Source organism: Anas platyrhynchos, chromosome 14 (assembly GCF_047663525.1).
Source record: "Anas platyrhynchos isolate ZD024472 breed Pekin duck chromosome 14, IASCAAS_PekinDuck_T2T, whole genome shotgun sequence".
NCBI classification, from domain to species: Eukaryota; Metazoa; Chordata; class Aves; order Anseriformes; family Anatidae; genus Anas; species Anas platyrhynchos.
Window position 1 is genome coordinate 13,085,544 of NC_092600.1, and position 18,209 is coordinate 13,103,752.

At 57.8% G+C, this 18,209-nt stretch overlaps 1 protein-coding gene across 3 annotated transcripts in view; it reads left to right on the forward strand.

The window, feature by feature from the left end:
- PCDH1 (protocadherin 1) overlaps positions 1–16,186 on the forward strand; it is a 47,472-nt gene extending 31,286 nt beyond the window's left edge. Inside the window, exons 5-6 of one of the 3 annotated variants that reach the window (XM_038186334.2) lie at positions 10,689–10,731; positions 12,257–12,396. In XM_038186334.2, coding sequence (XP_038042262.1) covers positions 10,689–10,714 — 26 coding nt within the window. In that variant the 3' untranslated portion in view covers positions 10,715–10,731; positions 12,257–12,396. Of the gene's footprint in view, positions 1–2,361; positions 2,858–10,688; positions 10,732–12,256 lie in introns of those variants that run through there. The other 2 variants (XM_038186330.2, XM_027468309.3) reach the window with 2 other exon arrangements.
- The last annotated feature ends 2,023 nt before the right edge of the window (positions 16,187–18,209 follow it).

Consider the following 18,209-nt stretch of genomic DNA (forward strand, 5'->3'; position numbering starts at 1 on the left):
TCCCTCCTGCAGGGGAGAGGCTGGGAATGGGATGGGAGAGAAAAGCAGGATGCTGGGGCTGCATGGGCACGGGTGCACGAAAGCAGCAGCTCTCCATCAGTTATGTGACTGTGTCTGCTTTAAAACGCCCTTGCTTGGAAGTGAACGAGCAAAGGAGGCAGCAAGAGGGGTAGGGTCTGATCTTTGCTCAGGGATGTGTCAGAACAGCATGTTGTGTTGTTTTATAGCTGCCGAGGAAAGAGAAGATGGAGTAGGGAATGTAAAATGACAGAGAGTGAGTAGACATGGTATTTGCCTGATGTATTTTGCTAGTAATTAGTATAACACCAATTAAACATAAGTCAACTTTTTTTTTTTCCTTCAGTGGTATAAGTTATTGCTTGAAAATATGCCAGCTAAAACCAAGATATTAAACTTTGAGGGATATGGAGATCTCTGTTCCTTGAGGATCTCTAGATGAAATTACCCAGACAACAGGGATCTTGACAAAAGCAAGACTTATTATTATCTAGAAGGAAAATGAATAAAAGCAAAAGAAATTGTGTATTCCACGTCTAGCGTCTTGCTGCTCATTACACACACAGGAAGGGGCACCCACAGAGATGCAGATAGATCAGTGAGTGAAAGCAAATATCTCACTTTCCTGAAGACAAAGCTGCTTTGCCAGCATTGTTCCCCCCATTGTTTCCCTCAGCCTTGCCCGCCTTTGGGCTCTTCTCCACGGCATTTCTGCAGGCAAGCCCTGCTGCCCACACGCATTTTGCTTTTTTGTTCTCCCAGCCCTGTTTTCCCTCTTTGCTAATCCACGTCATGAGACTCAGGACAGTTTGCCTCTCGGTCACTTGGCACATAAACCTCCTTAATGATGATTAATAGCTTCTTCCTGAGGGTCAATTGCTGATCTTAGACATCTCCAATCACAGATGCTTTTGAGCTCTCTACCTGGCCAGGTCAGGGCTGCTCTTTCCAACAGGTTTGCTGCTGCTTTGCTCAATGCTACACACTGATTTTTTTACTGAACTGTAAGATCTGCTGCTATTATCTTCTCAGTTTTGAAAAATAACCTGAACAAATCTTGCCCTTGGACCCATTCGGGAAGTTCTCATCTATCTCTGGTGGACCATGAAATCAAAATCTCCTCCTGATAGTGCTGCTGTTCCCTTGTGCCGTGCATTGGGGGTGATGGAGCTGGCAAATCCCTTCAGCCAGCGTGCCTCAAGTGTGAGATGAGGCTGTGTCCCTCATGCCTTGCCAGGTGTAATCCTTGCTCCTTCGTTAAGCATGTGTTATTCATTCAGTGCCTGGTAGCCCTCCCTACAGGGGTGCAGGCTTTGTGGTGTCCGACCCGCAGCCAGCAAGTTGCAGCACCCAGAGGTGGGGGGGCTGGCATTTCCCCTCAGAGAGGAGATTGTCCTTCCCATTCCCACCCTCTCATGAGGCTGCCTTTCTGCCATGCTAACAGCAAGCAGTTTTCATCAGCATCAGATGAAGGCTGATTTATTTATTTTTTTTCCAAACAAACCGCAGTCTGTTCTTTTCCCCATTCCCAAACCTTCCATTTTCAGAGATGAGCTGATGTCCTCCCGTGCTTGTGCTCACCTTTAGCAAGCTGCAGTGGCGTTGACGCCTCCTCTTTTTCCAGGAGATGAGATCTCCCCAGTCACGGCCATCAGCTGCAAAGCTCCCCGTGCCTCCGTGGGGAATCATGCCAGCATGATGGCAAGCCATTTAATTCAGAGTCGTTAACCACCTGGGCTGATTCCTTGGCAGGAATTTTGGCTGCACTGCGGGAGGATTTGGCCAGTGTGCTCGCTGCTTCTGCCGCGTGCCAGCCACAAAAATCTTTACCATTTACCATCCGCTGCGGACTTCCAACCTGTGAGCATGTGGCTATTGGGGGGCAAAGGACGTGTGTTTTCAGCCGGCCTCCGTGCCGGGTTCGTGCTCTCCCCTGTGGGCTGCTCCTCACCTTCCAGCAGCCGGCAGCCTGACACCCTCATTGTGTGCCGGGGTGTTCCTCCTGGTTTCCTGGCTGTGTTTTCAGAGAGGGCTATCCGTTTGCAGTGGAGCACACCCTACCCAATCCTCTCCCCATTCCAAACCATTTCTCATTTTCTCTGTGATAGCCCCCAGCCAAAGTGATGTGCAGGATCCGAGCTTCAGGGAGATGTCCCTGCCTTAATGCTCACCCAAACTGGTGTGTGCTGCATTTTACCTGCGTTGGGCTCTCAGGCTGGATGTGGTGTTGGGTGCCCAAGAGCGTCAGCCCAGGTCTGGTGCCCACCCCCTGGCCCTCCAAATGCCCACTGCTCGCTGCTGGAGCCCTTCAGGGACCCACCCTCTGCTTCTCTCCCTCCTCAGGGTCTGCGATACGGTGCAAGCAACAAGCTGGCTGCTACAGGCAGACTGCAAAAAAGGTGAAACAACAGGAGCCTGTGCTCTCTTTGCTCTTAAGCATCCCAGGAAAAATCCTGGAAAGGAAACAAAGCACCAGCGCACAAATCCATACTGCTGATTCCTCTCCAAGCTTCTTTGGGGCTTAGGCTTGAGCCCCTTCCAGGGGCGGCTTCTCCTCCTCCCCCTGCTCTGCATCTCCCCCGTGTGCTCTGGGGTTCCTTTGTCTGCAGCCCCCCCGGCTGAGGCCAGCCCTTTTCATAAAGTTGTGATTTCTTTTGTCACTTAAACACCTATGTGACTTCAAAGGCCTTGAGCAGCGCTTTGCTGCACGGCTCCCGGCCCCCCTGCAAGAACAATTTCCCCTGATTCATTGTCCTGCTAGTGAAAGATTATTAAATTGTTGATGGAGCTTAACAATGGTTTTGTTCAAAGGTAGACACACGTATGCCAGTTCTTTTCTCCTTGACACAAGAGCCGCAATACAAGCGTACAATGAAAGGCAGCCACCGAGGAGCAAGCGCTGAGCACTCGTAAAGCCGGCGCAGTGTCCCACGTCCTGGTGCACCTCGCGGTCACCTCCCGGGCTGGCATGCGACTGTCCAACACCAGCCTCTAGGTGAGGTCCAAAACCCGCTGCAAAAAGACTTTTTTTTTTCCTCCCTACATTAATTCTTGCTCTTACACTCAGGGTTGGGAGGGCCGAGGAGCCACGGTCGCCCCCTTCCTCCTCTCGGAGCGTGCCAAGCGTGCGCCCGCGTCTCCCCTCGCAACCTGCGGTGGGGATCATTATATAGACCGCGCAGCCCCGGGCTGCCTGACATTTTGCATTATACAGACTTATTTTCAATTGCTTATCACTTCAGCAGATTTCCAACACTAAAGCTTAAATTTTCCATGCTGGGTTTCCCTCAGGTTGATTTCTTTTTCTTTCTTTCTTAAGTTTTAGCTAAGGCATTCCAGCTGTTTTCTGAGAACAAGACATGCTGTCTCAGCCGTGCTAACAAACTGGTTATAAAAATTTCCTTTCAAGACACATTAGCTTAACTATGCTTTGGAAGAGAGGTGTGGAATTTGGCACAGAAGCTGTCAGCATCGGCTGGGGGTTGTTTACCCCAAAAGGCTGAGGTTTGCACCGAAGGGCTGCCAGCACGCATCCCCTGCGTAGCTGCGCCCACATGCCCTGGTGCAGCCTTCAAACAGCATCGTTCTGCAGGGTCCCAGCTCCGTGGACATCCCTCCTGGGGCAAACCCAGTCCCCAGCACTTGGGGGGTAGTCCCAGTTTTTTTTCGGGGAGGTTGGTGCTGCATGGTATGGGCTGCTCCCAGTCTGGAGTGGGGCTGAGAGCAGCTTGCCCAAAGGGAGCCACCCCTCTGTCGGCTTCTCCCTTTTTTTGGCATTCCCAGGGCATGTTCCTGCCCTTCTCCCGCTTCCCACTGAGGCTGCCACAAGCTCCAGTGCCCTCCCTGATGAGCTGCTGCCAGGAAGGGAAGCACGGCCGCAGCTTTAATTAAATGATAAGGGCAGAGCCCCGGAAGTGGGGAGATAAGTGCAGCGGTGTCTGCCACCGCACTTGCCTGGGCTCCTTCTAATTAGCTTGCAGAAGCTCCAACAAGGAGAGTTAACCCTTAGAGGGAGGCTGGCTGCAGTGGCAGGAGAGTACCAAGGCTGCTCCCAGGGATGGGGCACCAGGGGAGCTGGGAGGGGGGCCCTGTGTGTCCCCCATCCCGTGCCACAGCAGCAGGATTAGACCTCCGCCTTTCACAGGCAAGGTAAAGCTCTGGGATTAGCTGGCCAGGTTCCTTCTGTCTGAAGCATTTGCTGCTTTAACACATCCTGTGCCTGGCGGGTGGCCTGGGGCCGCCGTGCTGCTGCACTCGTCCCTTCCTGGGGACAGTGTCAGGGGTGCGGGGCAGGATCCTACTGCAGGAGCCGGGGGAGAAGTCTCCAGGTGCTCTGGGAGGGGAGGAAGAAGATGGGGTAAGAGGACTGCTGTATGTGGGGAGATGTCAGCAACCCATAATAAAGACCAGGAGCTCTCCAGGGCATGGTGCCACAATGACGTGACCTCTGCTCTGCTGCTGTTCACCCAGACACGGGGCTGCAGAGTGCATTGCTTTGGAGGGCCACCAAAGGGCTCCTTGGCTGTAGGGCGGCAGGTATCTGGAGCTCTTGGTGGCCAGGCTCCTTCTGGTCACCTCATCCCATTGGCTGGAGACCCTGGACCATGCTTCCTGATGTCCCCAGAGAGCCCTGGTGGGACAGGGGGACAGGTCAGCCCCACGGACACAGGCTGGGGAGCGTCTGGGAGAAATCCTGTGCACAGGAGGAGTTGGCAAAGGCGAGGTGGGAATGTGCACGCAGCAATTGTGTGTCGGTATTTGGGCAGCAGGAATGCGCATACAAGGCATGCATGAGCTGACAGCCCCTGGGGACGGCAGGTGGTGTTCCTCTGCGGATTTACATAACCATCATTAGCTCCAGCAAGAGAGGATGCAAAAGGCAGAAGGGGAAGAGTGGCCGAGGAACCAGCTGGAAGCTCCTTGTCCGACCTCTGTGTGCTCCAGGAGGTGTCACAGGGGTTGGTGCTCCCCAGGTTACTGGGGGGGTGAATGATGAGACCAGGAAGGTGATTTGGGTACGGCAGGGTTTGGTTTAGTTACTGCGTGGCTGCCTGGCCCTCCGGGTGGTCTTTTGTTAAAGGTCTGTTGTTTGCAGGAGTCGTGAGCAGTTCTTGGCTGTCCAGAGCACAGTGTTTGGGCGTTATAGGCAGCGGGGTTTCATCTCAGAGGGAGACTTGCCGCTGTGTTTTATAGAGCACAGGTGAGGAGGGGTGCCCAGCAATGCCCATTATTATCTTTACGTTGCTTGAAATTTTGGCAAACTTGAGTGACAAGGAAATGGTTTTTCATGGTGGATGTCTGTGGCTTCCCAAGTATTTTGAAAAGAGATGTTGAAACCTGCCCAGATATCTCGCTTCCAAAAGGAGATAGGAAAGGAAATGGCTGGGTTTACTCCATAGTAAAAGAATCCCACTGCCCCCCAGCCCCAAGCTTTGAAGATGCAATTTGCTGTGATTTCCTGACCCTTTCATTGTGCCTTCTCCGGTTTCCACAGCCCGTGGGGTGGAGTCTCACTGGCAAAGGCTCTTCCCCCTCTCCAAAAAGCCCAGTTCACCTCCCAGGTTTTCCTGTCCTCTCCCCTGCAGCCCCAAAGGACTCCAGGGAAAATATTTTCCACCAGACAGTGGCTCTGGTCTGCCTCACGAAGCAGACTTTCAAGAAGTGAATTAAGACTGCAGGGACAATCCTAATTTTGGCATTTCCTAACCTTTGAACCCCTTAATCCTATTAAGGTAGTTCTTAATGTAATTATTCTGTAATTTAATGTAATAATTCTGCTTTTTATAGCCCAGAGAAGGTTGAAGCCCCGTGGTGCCAGGGCAGGAGATCATCCAGCCAGCACCACAAGTGCAGAATCTGTTAGAGGGGATGCGATTTGCTTCCCTGAGTCTTGCAGAGATTGCAGTGAAGATGGGGGGCAGGTGATTTTGGAGATCTTCCTCCGAGCCTCTAGAGTGTGGGCAGGACCCAGAGCCTTCGGTCTGGATGCTCTCGGTGCCAGCGGTGCGACCGGCATCCCGTTGCCACGGCGATGGCTGCAGGATGCCGGTGTGTCACAGCCACCCGCGGGCTGCAGGTGCAGCGGTGGCAGGGACGTGGCCCCTCCAGCCCCAGCAGCAAGGGAAGGAGGTGGAAGATGTCCCCTGGGAGCCTGGGCTCGGGCCCTCGCTGCCGAGGCCTGTGACAAAGCATTTTAGCGTTACGCTACCTGTGCCGGTGATGCTGAGGCTGGTGGGTGCATCTGTCCCCATTAATTACACACTGGTTCTGCTGCGATACCCTTGGCAGGATCTGGGAAGTCGTTTGCTTCGGTGCTGCAGTTAGTATATGCTGCTGTAATATACTCCAGGGGCCATGGTTTGATCCGTGTGTGCATCTAGGGGCTGACAGGCCATTAACTTTGGAGCGAGCTGTCTGCACTGGTGTTTAGACACCATTGTTCAGCGTTAGGGGAGTGCTGCTCGCTGCTGCAGGGTCTGGGGGAGAAGGCTGCGTGCGCTATATCTGTTGACTTTGGTGCCCAGGAGAGATCCATCTGTGTGCTGGCATCAGAGCTGGATCTTTCTCGGTATTTCTTGCGAGCGCTGGTGATGCTCACCGTGGCCCAAGAGCTGTAGGTGTGGCGTGGAGCTGCAGTAACCACCTTGATGGGCACTGTAGGGTCGCTCCCAGACACCGGCAGCCATCTGTCTGCGTGCTGTCACGACGGTGTTAAGTTTGGAAAGCCATCTGCCCGGGTGTTGTCGTGCTAGAATTGGTCCCCGAAGCCGTCTGCCTGGGTGTTGTAGTGCGAGGAGTGGTCCTGCAAACCGTCTGCCCGGGTGTTGTGGGGATGGCATGAGCTCATTCTAGGAAAAATAGGGACTGACGTGGACGGCGGGGAGCGCGCCGCTTGTGTGCTCAGCTTCTGATATTTCTCTGCTCATTGATCTCTGGAGCATCGCTGTGGAAATGGGCATCGGTCCAGCCGCCTTCCCCAAGGCCTGGAAAGAGAAATTGGTGTCACGCTGGTGCTGCGCTGGAGGAAGAGGGCTTGTGCTGGTGGCTACGTGCAGTGTGGGAATCAGGGACCAGAGGGGGCTGCAGGAGGTGATACTCAGGCCCCCCCGTGTCCAAAAGGTGGGCATCCACTTGCCGTTCCCACCTTGTCTGGGGGCCTTGAAGGGGAGGACCTGGTGTCAGGGCTCTGCAAAGCAGCGCAGGGCTCCGCAGCCACCTGCAGCACGGCTCCCCCCTCCCAAAAGCTCTCTGAAGGGGAAGGGGGCACTGAGGCAGAGCCCCTGAGCTCCTGTGCACCAAAGAAAGCTCACAACAAGTCAGGGGACGAGCAGGGGACGGGCTGTTGAGCATCTCCTGCTGCCAGCAGTGTAGGAGAAAGGCACAGAGAAGGGTGCATCAAGGGGAGGGATGGTGCAGGGGACACATCCCCGCAGCACTGGGGCGTGAAGATGTGGAGAGCACTGGGGTTGCAGCATATAAAACCAGGATTTTGGGGCGCGCTACCCAACCGGCTGCACTGTGAGGGAGAAGCCCATGCAGCAGTGGTGCCTGGAGCAAGCGGCACCGCAGGGGAGAGGTATCTGGAGGGAACAGCGCTGTGAAACATGGCACCTGGGGGACGTGGTGGCACCGCGGGGGACCGGTACCTGTAGGCATCAGCGCCATGGGGGAACGGTGCTCGCCAAGAGTGGTGCGGAGGGGGGACAGCACCTGTAGGGGGGAACGCGGCAGGGGAGAGCTGCCTGGAGGTAGGTGCTTGTAGGGGAGTGGTGCCTGGGGAGAGCAGGAGAATGGTACCTGGCAGCGGGAGCGCACGGGGGAATGGGGCCTGCTGGGGAGAGCCTGCGGGTGCTGGTGCCTGTAGGTGCGAGAGCTTTGGGGGTGGGACATGGATGGTGCAGGAATGGCCCCAGTGAGCTAGGGTGGAGCTGGGGAAGGGCGCCCATGTGAGGGAGGTGTGCTGTAGGGAGCTGTGGGAGAGAGCAACACCGGGGAGGAGTCGTTCCCATGGCAGGGACACGGGCAGGGAGGACAGTGCTGCTGGGACAGGGTGCCATGGAAGGTCACCACCATAAGGGACATCCCAGCAATGCTCTGCAGAGCCCTGAGGACTCGGTGCAGGAGGAGTGGTGTTGCCAGGTGTCCACACCAGGGAGTGGAGGTGATGAAGCAGCCTGTGCTAGGAGCAGTGTCCTGCCTCAGCCAAAAGCCAGCAGTTTGGATGGCAAGTCCTGGCTTCCCCATCCCAGGTGGGATGGGCTGGGAGAGGAGCAGTGCTGCTGGGCTCTGAGCAGGGGGGCTGGATGAAGTTAGGGTCTGATGTTCTCCATGCCATCAGGGAGGGAAGAGAAGTCTTTCCCATCTAATGCTTCAGGAACGCATCCTGCTGTGCCTCCCAGCTGCTCTCCCAATCTCCCCATAGCCCTGAGCCTCCCCACTCCCTCCTCGCATGCTGTGCTTCCCTCTTCCCCCTCCTGCGCTTCTCTGCATCCTCTGCTGTGCCCTGCTGTCTCACACCCCCAGCCTCATGTTCCTCCTTCCCAGAGCTGCTCTTTTGCATCCCCTCGCCCCCAAATACCTGTCCTCGTGTGCTGCAGCATCCCTGCTCCCCCAGCCCTGAGCACCATGCTTATGGTACTGATGATGTCTGACCCAAGTGGAAGAACCAAAGCAGGGTGTGCACGTTGGAGATGATGGCAAAAAGCTGTGGTCTGGGCTGGCTGTCAGCCTGTGCTTGAAGATTACCTGGCTTGTAGTGGGCGAGGGAGCCCCAGCCCATCTACTGCAGGAGATGGAAGTGCCTGCTGAGTGATGCTGCCTGCTTTTGTCTTCCGTCTAATGGCACTCAAGTGCACTGTTGAAATCTCCCACGAAGAGCAATAACACTACTAGAGGAGCCCTTGCAAGTGGGATATAGAGAGATAATTAGCAGCGGCACCAATATGTGCCTCTAAGGAGACGGCCCAGCACAAGACTCCTTCCCAAAGAGCAGAGGTGCCCTGGATGCCGGGAGAAGAGGGGGGAGAACAGGGCTGCTGCTCAGGGAGCTTCCCCTCCTCCAGCCAGGGCCGGACCCAGCCCATCTGTGAATGCGTGTCCCATAAAGCCCCCTTTTCATCTGAAAAGTTCAAAGGGATGCGACTTTTACTGCCCCGGCTCATTCCTATGCAATGAGGCCGAGCAGCCCCCAGGCAACCGGAGAGAGCCAAGCAATAGAAAGGGGGGAGCCAGCGGGCTGCAGATGCCCAAACAACCACGCATCCCTCGGGGCAGGGACGTTCAGCACGGGGATGCTGATAACAGGATGGGCTGACCCCTCTGGCCTGCAGTGAACAGGCAAAGCTCTGGGAAACGCAGCGTTTTCATTGACCTCGCCCCCAGAATCGGCCCTTTGTGGGCAGGATTCCCACCAGCTTACCCCCAAAGATTTGTGCTTGCCTGTGGTGGCACATTGAACTCCAGCCCACCGGCATGTGCTGAGAATTAGGCCGTGGGGTCGTGTTTGCTGTAAATTGGGGCTATTCAGGAATTGCACCCTGCCCCGTTCCCGGGCTCTGGAAGTGGAGCTGGTTGTGCTCGCGGCACATAATGCGCTCCTTTAGCGGAGAGCGCGGTGCCAGCATCTCACTGCAAGAGACAACGCTGGAAAACGGCTTTCGTGCCAGAAACAGACAATGGGAAAAGCAGAATAAAAGACCCTGAACACCGAGTTCCTGCTTGACCCTGCGATTTCTCAGCTGCTATTGGCGCAAGGAAATCTCCACAGCTTTGTTCCCTGGAGAGGTGGCTTTATTTCAGCCCTGCCGGCACCCTCGGCAGAGCACCTTCCCTTGGAGCAGGAAGCGGGGGCACCCAGGACTCCCCATTGTGTGAATGAGCAGCACCGAGGCTTTCTGGACATGAAAATGATGACAAACTGTCCAAATTTTGCATTGGGAAAGGAGATAACAGGAGACAGAGACGTTGCCTCTTGAACAGAAGTGTAAGGCAACACAACATGGCCATAGGTTGACCAACCAGTGGCTACCAGAGCATCCTGTTAGTCCTGAGAGGTAAAAACTGAGGTGCCCCACCTCTGGCTTTGAGTATTTCTCTCTACTTGTGGCTTAGAAAAATAAATCAGGCAACTCTGCACTTGCTCAGGGTAGGACAGTTCGTTCATGGCTCTGAGAATAATCCCCAAGCCCTGTGCTGGCAAGCTGAGCTCTCACAGTGGCCTTTTGGGTCACTTTGGTCCCCGTGATGCTTGGTCCCTTGCTGTTGCACCCTGCAGCATGAGCATGGCTGTCCCCTGCGTGCGGGTTCCTCTCCATGTGCCCACCTGAGCGCCCACAGAAGCACATCCAGTTGGGTTGTACCCGTGTGCCTGTGCACACATCTGCCTGCAGGGCTTGGGCCACCACAAGCCGGGTGGCCACAGGCTCTGCGAGCCCTGCAAGGGCCAGCTGGGAGGCTAGGGTGAGGCTGGAGAAACCAGTGAGAACTTGGCAGCGGTGGCCAAGCAGCCTGAAGGAGGCTGGAGTGGGGCCAGGAGAGGCCAAGGGACTCCTTGGAGGCAGTGGGTACCAAGAGGACGTTTTGGGGCTTGGTGCAATGCGACGGGGAGGGCTGGTGGAGGCTGGGGCTGTGCACTGATGTGACCCTCTCGTCCTTTTTCTGCTCCTCATTAGAGTCCCCCGAGCGGAGCAGGCTGTGAAGGGGGTCTGCACGGAGGTATGTCCTTGTGGCGTCTGCCAGGATACCGCAGCTAACACGTGCGCCAGCGGACGGGAGAATTTGGGATGCAGTGGGGGTTGTTTTAGGGCAAGATATGTTCCCACACTGCTTCTCTGCTAACTGTGTCCCCTCGTCCATGCCTGTCCCTTCAGCTCTCACTTTTGACTCTTTCCAACTGTTCCTAGCATCGTATGGAGCCTTTTCGTGCAGCGACCTCGTTGCAATCACGGTGGTGCCTGTGTGTGAAAGCTGTGCAGGGTGACTTGGGGACACACGTGTCCTCAAGCCCCAGACCGGTGGCGGGAGGGACGTGCTGCAGGGACAGAGCCTCAGCACGCTGCAAAGGGCTCTGGTTTGCCTCCTCTCAGGCCTGGGGGTCCTGAGCAGCCTGCCCTTCTGTCCTAGCATCGGCACCAGCCTTGAGCCACCCGCAGGTGCCTGTGGCAGTGAAGTGTCCCAGCAGTGGCAGGGGGCTGTGTGGTGCCCCGAGGGGGCTGATGGCAAGGGATGGCTTGTGTCTGGGATGGCTCCTGAAAGTTTGCTCACCTTTGCCTGGAAATGCCATGCTGCAGCCTCTGCAGACCTGTGATGGGCACTCCCTGTGGCCAGGACACGTGGCCAGGGCACAGCAAGGCCTCGAAATGTCTGGGATGGAGAGTGGCCGGTGCCTGAGGACACCAGCCCATGACGTGGTGCAGCTGGTGGCCACTCTCCAGCAGCCAGGGAGCTATGATGCCCTCAGATATCCAGTGCTCTCATGGGCCAGTGTTTGGCACAGAGAAGTTTGGACACACCTGGGGCAGGGATTCACAGGTATCAGAAATGCCCAGCCACTCTGGGGTGGCTATGGGCTCTCCCAGCTGTGTTTTGCCATGTTCTCAGACTCTGGGAGACCAGGAGAGGTCCAAGGACCTCTGTCTGGTTTCGGGGAGGAACCTCCAGTTGGTACTTGGGATGGCTGGGTGGCAAGCAGGGCAGGATGGCCCATGGCTGGTGCACAGGAGACCTGGCTGTACCTGAGGGCAGTGAAAAGCCTGGCTGTGTTTGGGACATGGACTGTCCCATGGATTTGGGACAGGACTGAGAACTCCTGTCCATGCATGACGAAGCTTTTGGAGTGTCCAAGGGTGCTGGACCAGGGGGGTACCTGTGTCCTAGGGTGGGCGCAGGGAGCTCTGCCTCGCCATCGTCCCACCTGCACCCACTGCAGGGGTTTATTGTCCACGGGGAGCTGGGCTGAGCTTGGCCAGAGGCACCAGCTGCCACGAGCCTTGGGCTCCCCACCCAGCTCTGCCTCCGTTCCCTGGGTGGCTGCAGGTCATTCCAACCCCGTCCCCCTGCTGTGGGAGGGCAGAGGCCTCCCAGCCCTGCTCCTCCTCCCAAGGGGTCGTGGGGTCCCTCTCTGGCCTGGTAACCCAGCCCTCTTGGTCACCCCATGGGTGCTGGGGGGACCTCCAGCCTCACCCCGCCGACCTGGCGGGTCCCGGCCGTGCCTAACGATGCTCTCCCTTGCTTCTTGCAGATCTCCGGCCTCTGCCCGATGTAGCCATGACTGGGACCTGTACCCGGGAGTGCACAGAGTTCGGCCACTCCGACACCTGCTGGATGCCCGGCCAATCCTCCCCCAGCCGCAGGCCCAAGAACGCCCTCAAACTCTCCACTTTTGTGCCTTACCAAGACAGAGGGAGTCAAGAGCAAGTCGGGAATGGCAGCCCCAGACTCTCAGAAGAGCGCAGCACCAAAATGGCCAACCTCCGCCTGCTCCCCACGTACAGTGCCTTCTCCAATAGTAGCCATGAGCCCTGCAAGGACTCTCCCATGGAGGAAATTCCTCTCACCCAGACCTCGGACTTCCAGCCAGCCACCACCCCCTCGTCCCAGACCACCAAGAGGGAGATATACCTGTGAGGCTGGCCCGAGGGGCCGGGAGCAGACGTGCTTCTGAGGCCAGCGTCCAGAGGAACATTTGAAACTTCGATGCTTTACGGGCTCCTGCGGCCAGGTCTCCTCCGGGTGGTGGTTGAGGTGCCCAGGGGCTGTGAGGACAGCAGGGCAGGGCAAGGCAGGGATGGAAGGAGCGCCTTTATAACCCATTTTCTGGGGCGGGTGGGAGGGGTGAAGGCATCCAAAACCCGATTTCTGAGCACTTGCGGGTGCATGCCTCTGAACTGCGTGGTCGGGGAGGGCTGGGCAGGCTCCTGGTGCGGAGGGCACGGCCGGGGAGAAGGGCTGACGTACCAAAGGTCCGCGCAGAGCTGGTGGAGTTCCTGGGGCATAGGACGAGGGGTGTCCCCGCGCACAGGGAGCGAGCTGCCCGGCTCTTTGCTGTAGACTCCTGTAAATACGAACCTTAGGAATGACATTCAAGTCCTGCCTGATCGAAACTTTTTATTGTCCTTGAAACAAAAGACATTTAAATGAACACACACACACACACACAATCCCAATCCACAGGGAGCAAGTTCCAGCTTTGAATGGTTTGCTGCGTGGAAGAGCCCGCGGGAGCGCAGCGTCCGGCCCACACTCGTGTTCTATATTGTAAATAGAGATGTGACCAGTCCCTGAAACGGCAGCTGGGGAGCTGGAGGAGAGGGGCAGCCCTAGCCGGACTGTAGGGACTTGACTATTTTTCAGCCTGGATCTCTTTCGGAACGTTGTCACTGTGCCCACAAGCTGCAGGGTCCCTAGGGACTGCCCGGTGCCATAGGCGGGGGCCGCGCTGGGGGTGTCCCTGGTGGCCCTGCGCCCGATGGCCGGAGGAGGGACGGGGAAGTCCCCAGGCAAGGGACCGGCTGGGTCCGGAGAAGCCCTCAGTCCCACTCCGCTGGCAGGGAGGTCGGCATCGGCTGTGGCGTCTCAGCCCATCGCCTTGTGCCTCCTGCGGGGCCGGGGATGCCGGTGGGGCCGGCTGTGCCATGCCTTCGACCTCCGTCCTGTCCGCCTGTAAGCCACCATTGCCTTCGTCAGGAGGAGCGTTGTCTCAGGGTCACGCCGGGGGCCACCACGCCCCTGCCCGCTGGTGTCCCACCGCCCTTAGGCCACAGGGCCGCTCTCACGGGCTCCAGCTTTCTCTTCCATTGTCCGGTCCCCGCTGCCCCCGGCTCCCCTGCAGGGTACCCAAGCGGGTGACACCGCGCAGGCGGCGGGGACGGCGCTCCCGGAGATGCGCATGCCGGAGCGGGGATGCCCGGGTGGTGCGCCCCTGAGCACCTCCGCCTGTTTTTTGGGTGACCCCGGCAGGAGGGCTCTGGGGGACTCACGCCTCATTCCTGGGTCACCCTTCCCCGGTCCCCTCCTCCCCGCTGGGACGTGGGGACGGGCTGTGCTGCACCCTTGTTCTTCCTGTACTCGCGCGTCGGTCGTCTTCATCTCTGGGATCTTCCTTAGGGAGCAAGGCCAGTGGTAGCTGCAGGACGGTTTCCCCCGCTGCTCACCCTCGGTCCGCGCACGGGGAGAGGCTGGGGCTCTTCTCACCGATGGCTCGACCAGCACGGGGTGGGGACACCGCAGGGACACGGCGCCCTGGTGCCGCCCCACCGGCTGCTGCGGCCGGCGGGCTGCCCTGCCGGCACTGCGGTGCCTGTTGGGGCCCCCCTGCCCACCTCCCACCTCCAGCAGCCCCTCTCTGAGCAGCTCCTCTCCCTTTGCTTGGTCAGCGGTGGCAGGATGCGGCCAGCTCCCAGTGACCTGCGGGGCCATGGGGCCCCAGCCCTGCTCCTTGCCTGCCCCGGGGACCTCGGGGTGCCACTCGGAGGGGGCAGGACCCTCCTCCCGGCCCCCCGCTGCTGCTCCCCACCCGCCGGCCGGCGGCCCCGTGGGGCAGGCGCCTTGCTCCTGGTGGTCATCCGTCCGGGCGTCCCCGCTCTACCCGCAGCCACGCAGCGGGGCCACGCTCTCCTGGCCTGGCTGCCTGAGCAGGTCACGCTCCTGAACTTGTTTTTAATTGTAGCTCTGTAGTTTCAGGGCCTAACTGGGCAGAATGTGCAATTTGGCCGCGCTGGCCAGGATCTCTGACTCCACTGCCAACTCGACTGCTCACGCCTCCCCGCGGCTCCGGCGGCGGCAGTGTCCGGTGCCCCTCTTGGGGACCCCCCGGCAGAGCCAGATCGGAGGGGTGCTTGTCCAAGACCAGCTTCCCCAGGCCACTGCCTGTGGGTGGGCTCCCTACCTTCTGCTCGGGGTCACCAGTAGGACCCCGAAGCTCCAAGCCCTGTGGCTGGGGTTGCTGTCTTGTCTCCTGGAGCGCCTGGCGATGTTCTCAGTGCGAGCGTGTTGCAAAGGGGGGGGTGAGTGCAGAGGGGACGGGTTCCCGGTGAGCCATGGGGATGGGAGAGACGGGAGCCATGGGGAGGGGTGCAATGGGGATGGGAGCCATGGGGATGGGAGGGATGGATGACATGGGGATGGGTGTCTTGGGGATGGGAGCCATGGGGGTGGTTGACATGGGGATGGGAGCCATGGGATTGGAGGTATAAGGGGTGATGAGTTTGGGGGGGTTCTCAGAGGGGTGTTGGGGCTGGGTCTTTGGAGGGGAGCACAGTGGGGAGAGGACATGGGTGGTGAAGAGGGGATGGGCATCTTGGGGGGGTGAATGGGAAGGAACAGAGGGGGCAGGGGGAGCGGGTCCTCCATGGGGTGCCAAAGGGGGCAGCGGGTCGGGGGGGAGGAGAAAATACTGGGCATTGGTGCTGGGATGGGGGGCAATGGGGGGGTGAAGCTGATGGTGTCACTGGGGACCAGTCTTGGGGGTGGGGGGGTTGTACGAAGAAGAGGTGCTGTTGGAAAGAAGCTCATTTGCACAATTATAAGCCAGAAGGATAAAGCCTCCGTGCACGTGGGGGGACGCTCCCCACGGGCTCCAGCCTAGACAAGCACAGGGAAGAGGGGGGGGTTGGACGCCTCTGCGGGGGGGTTCACCGTATCTCACACTGCACTAGGACAAGCCAGGGGTAAAACCAAAGGTGGGAGCCAGGGAGCAGGCGGGCTGCGTGGGAAGGATCTAAGCGACCCCTTTGTAGCTCTTCAGTGTTGGTTCTATTTATACGAGATTTCATTTCCTTGCTTGTGATGCCTTGTTTTTTGTACAGTTTTATGTACATGCAGGTGTAGCTTTTCTAAAGGAGAAATCCTATGGCAGAGTAAAGTACCCAACTATTTTTCAGATGGTGACCTATGTCTAAGGCAACGCCTCTTGCTAAGGTTGTATTGCTCTCAATGTGTGATGCATTTCCCTGTGCGGGGAAGGCTTTCGGCCTTGGGCTTGGTTTTCCCCGGGCGCTGTGAGCACAATTGATTCCCTTGTAACTCTTTCTGTTCAGAGCAGTGAGCATGACACCGTCGTGATCCCCTTTCCGTTCTCTCCTGTTCTGTTTGTTTGCTGAGCTGTCAGATGACCAACTCCATTGTAATTAGCCCTTCCTAAAGCTTTACAATAAAAGTGTGAAAACCCGGGTGCCTGTGCCTGGCAGCTTCTTCCCACACCTCGCCTCCCCACAGGAGAGGGCACATGCGGGCAGCGGAGAGCCTCAGCACCTCCCACTTCCATCACTGCTCCCTGGGGACCATTTTTTACCCTTCCACCACCTCCTTCACCCAGCAGGTGGTTTAGGTCCTCTAGGCCCAAACAAAGCATCTGGGCCACCCCAAACCAGTGCCAGGCTCCCACGGCTGGCATGGGGGCAGGCAGCACAGATGTGCCCCCAGGTTACCCAGGAAGGGTTACACCACCCCAGGTCCTCCCAGGCCCTCCTGGCTTTGTGTCCCCTCACTCCTCATGCTCCTCCCCACTTACCCCAGACCCTGCAGCCCCCTTGCCCCCCCATTTACGCCTCCTTTTCTCCTCCTCCCACCATGCCACCTCCTCCTGTCCCTCTCACCTTCACCCTCCTGCACCCTGCTCCCCCCTGCGCCCCTGCCCTGGTCTCTGCATCCCCCCCCATGCAGCAGCCCCCCCCCAATCTCCCCCTCAACATTCAGCCCCCCCACACACTGTTCTGGGAACTGTTGGGTTTCCATGACAGCGAATATCGATCAGGAATTGATGCTGCTGAGAGGATGCTGCGCTGCCCTGCACCATTGGGTGCACGGGGCTCCCCGGTCAGTGTTGCCTTTAGGGTGGGTTTTGGTGCCTGAGAACCCCCCATCTGAGCATGGAAGAGGTATGGTGGGACCAGGGTGGTCCTACAGGGCTGGGCATCATGAGGAGACCAAATGGAGTCATAACCCAGCCCTGGTGTCCTTGCTGGGTCTGTGGGTGCTCAGAAGTGTGCAGATGGGGCAGTTCCTATTTCTGTCCCTCTTCTAATTCTTCCTCCTTCTCCTCCTCCTCTTTCTTCTCCTCTTCCCTCTCCTTCTCTCCCTCTTCCTTCTCTTCCTCCTCCTCCTCCTTCTCCTTTTCCTCCTCCTCTTGGTGGCCTCCCATGGGCTGGGGACATCTCCAAAGGGGACAGCAGGGGACCATCTGCTGCATAAGCTTTGGTCTGACCTGGGTTCTGCAAGCACGTCTGCTTTGCAGGGGTCCTCACCTCACAGCAGGACCTGCATATGTTCTGGGAGGACGCCAGGCCAGGGCCACGCATTTGGGTGGAAACCTCAGATCTCGTGTCTCCTGAGGGCCCCCCCATGCAGCTTCAGCTGTGCAGCTGCCTGTGCAGATTTGGCAGATTCATCTCCAGTGCTCATGGGGCAAAGTGGAGCAGGGCTGGGATCTCTCTGGGCTTTGGCCAGGTGCAGTGGCGCTGTCTTCCTGATGGAGACTGCACCTCCTGAGGCTTTGTCCCAGCAGGGCCTTGCTCGGTAAAAATCCCTGTGAAGTTTAAAGCAGTGCTGTCAGTAAGCAGAGAGGATTGCCTTTGCTTGGTTCCCTGACCTCTGGAGCAATGGGCATTTCTGCAAGCCCGAAACAGGGAACTGGGTGGAAATCACAGAAAAGCCTGATCCATTTTCACCGAATCCTTAAAGAAATTAAATGTTGCTGAGGAGGTTCCCAGACCAGGCAGACCTGGCTGAGGTGGCTGGATGATGATTTCCCACCACAGTGGCACGGGTGAGTGACGGGATGGCACGGCTGTGGTTGCAGTGGGGGCTGTGGATGCACGGCTGGCCTGGAGCAGGCAGTGAGCTGCTGCTGTGCCGGGCTGGTGCTCGGGGCATAGGCTCAACATGCACAGAATTATGGAACAGCTCAGGTTGGAAAGGGCCTTAAAGATCATCCAACTCCAACCCCCTGCCATAGGCAGGGACAGCACTCACTAGATCAGGTTGCCCAAAGCCCCATCCAGCCTGGCCTTGAGCATCTCCAGGGATGGGGCATCCACAGCCTCTCTGGGTAACCTGTGCCAGGGCCTCACCGCCCTCTGGGTGAGGAATTTCCTCCTGACCTCTCATCTAAATCTCCCCCCTTTTAGTTTAAAGCCATTCCCCTTTGTCCTGTCATTATCTGACTGAGCAAAAGGTCACTCTCCATCTTTTTTATA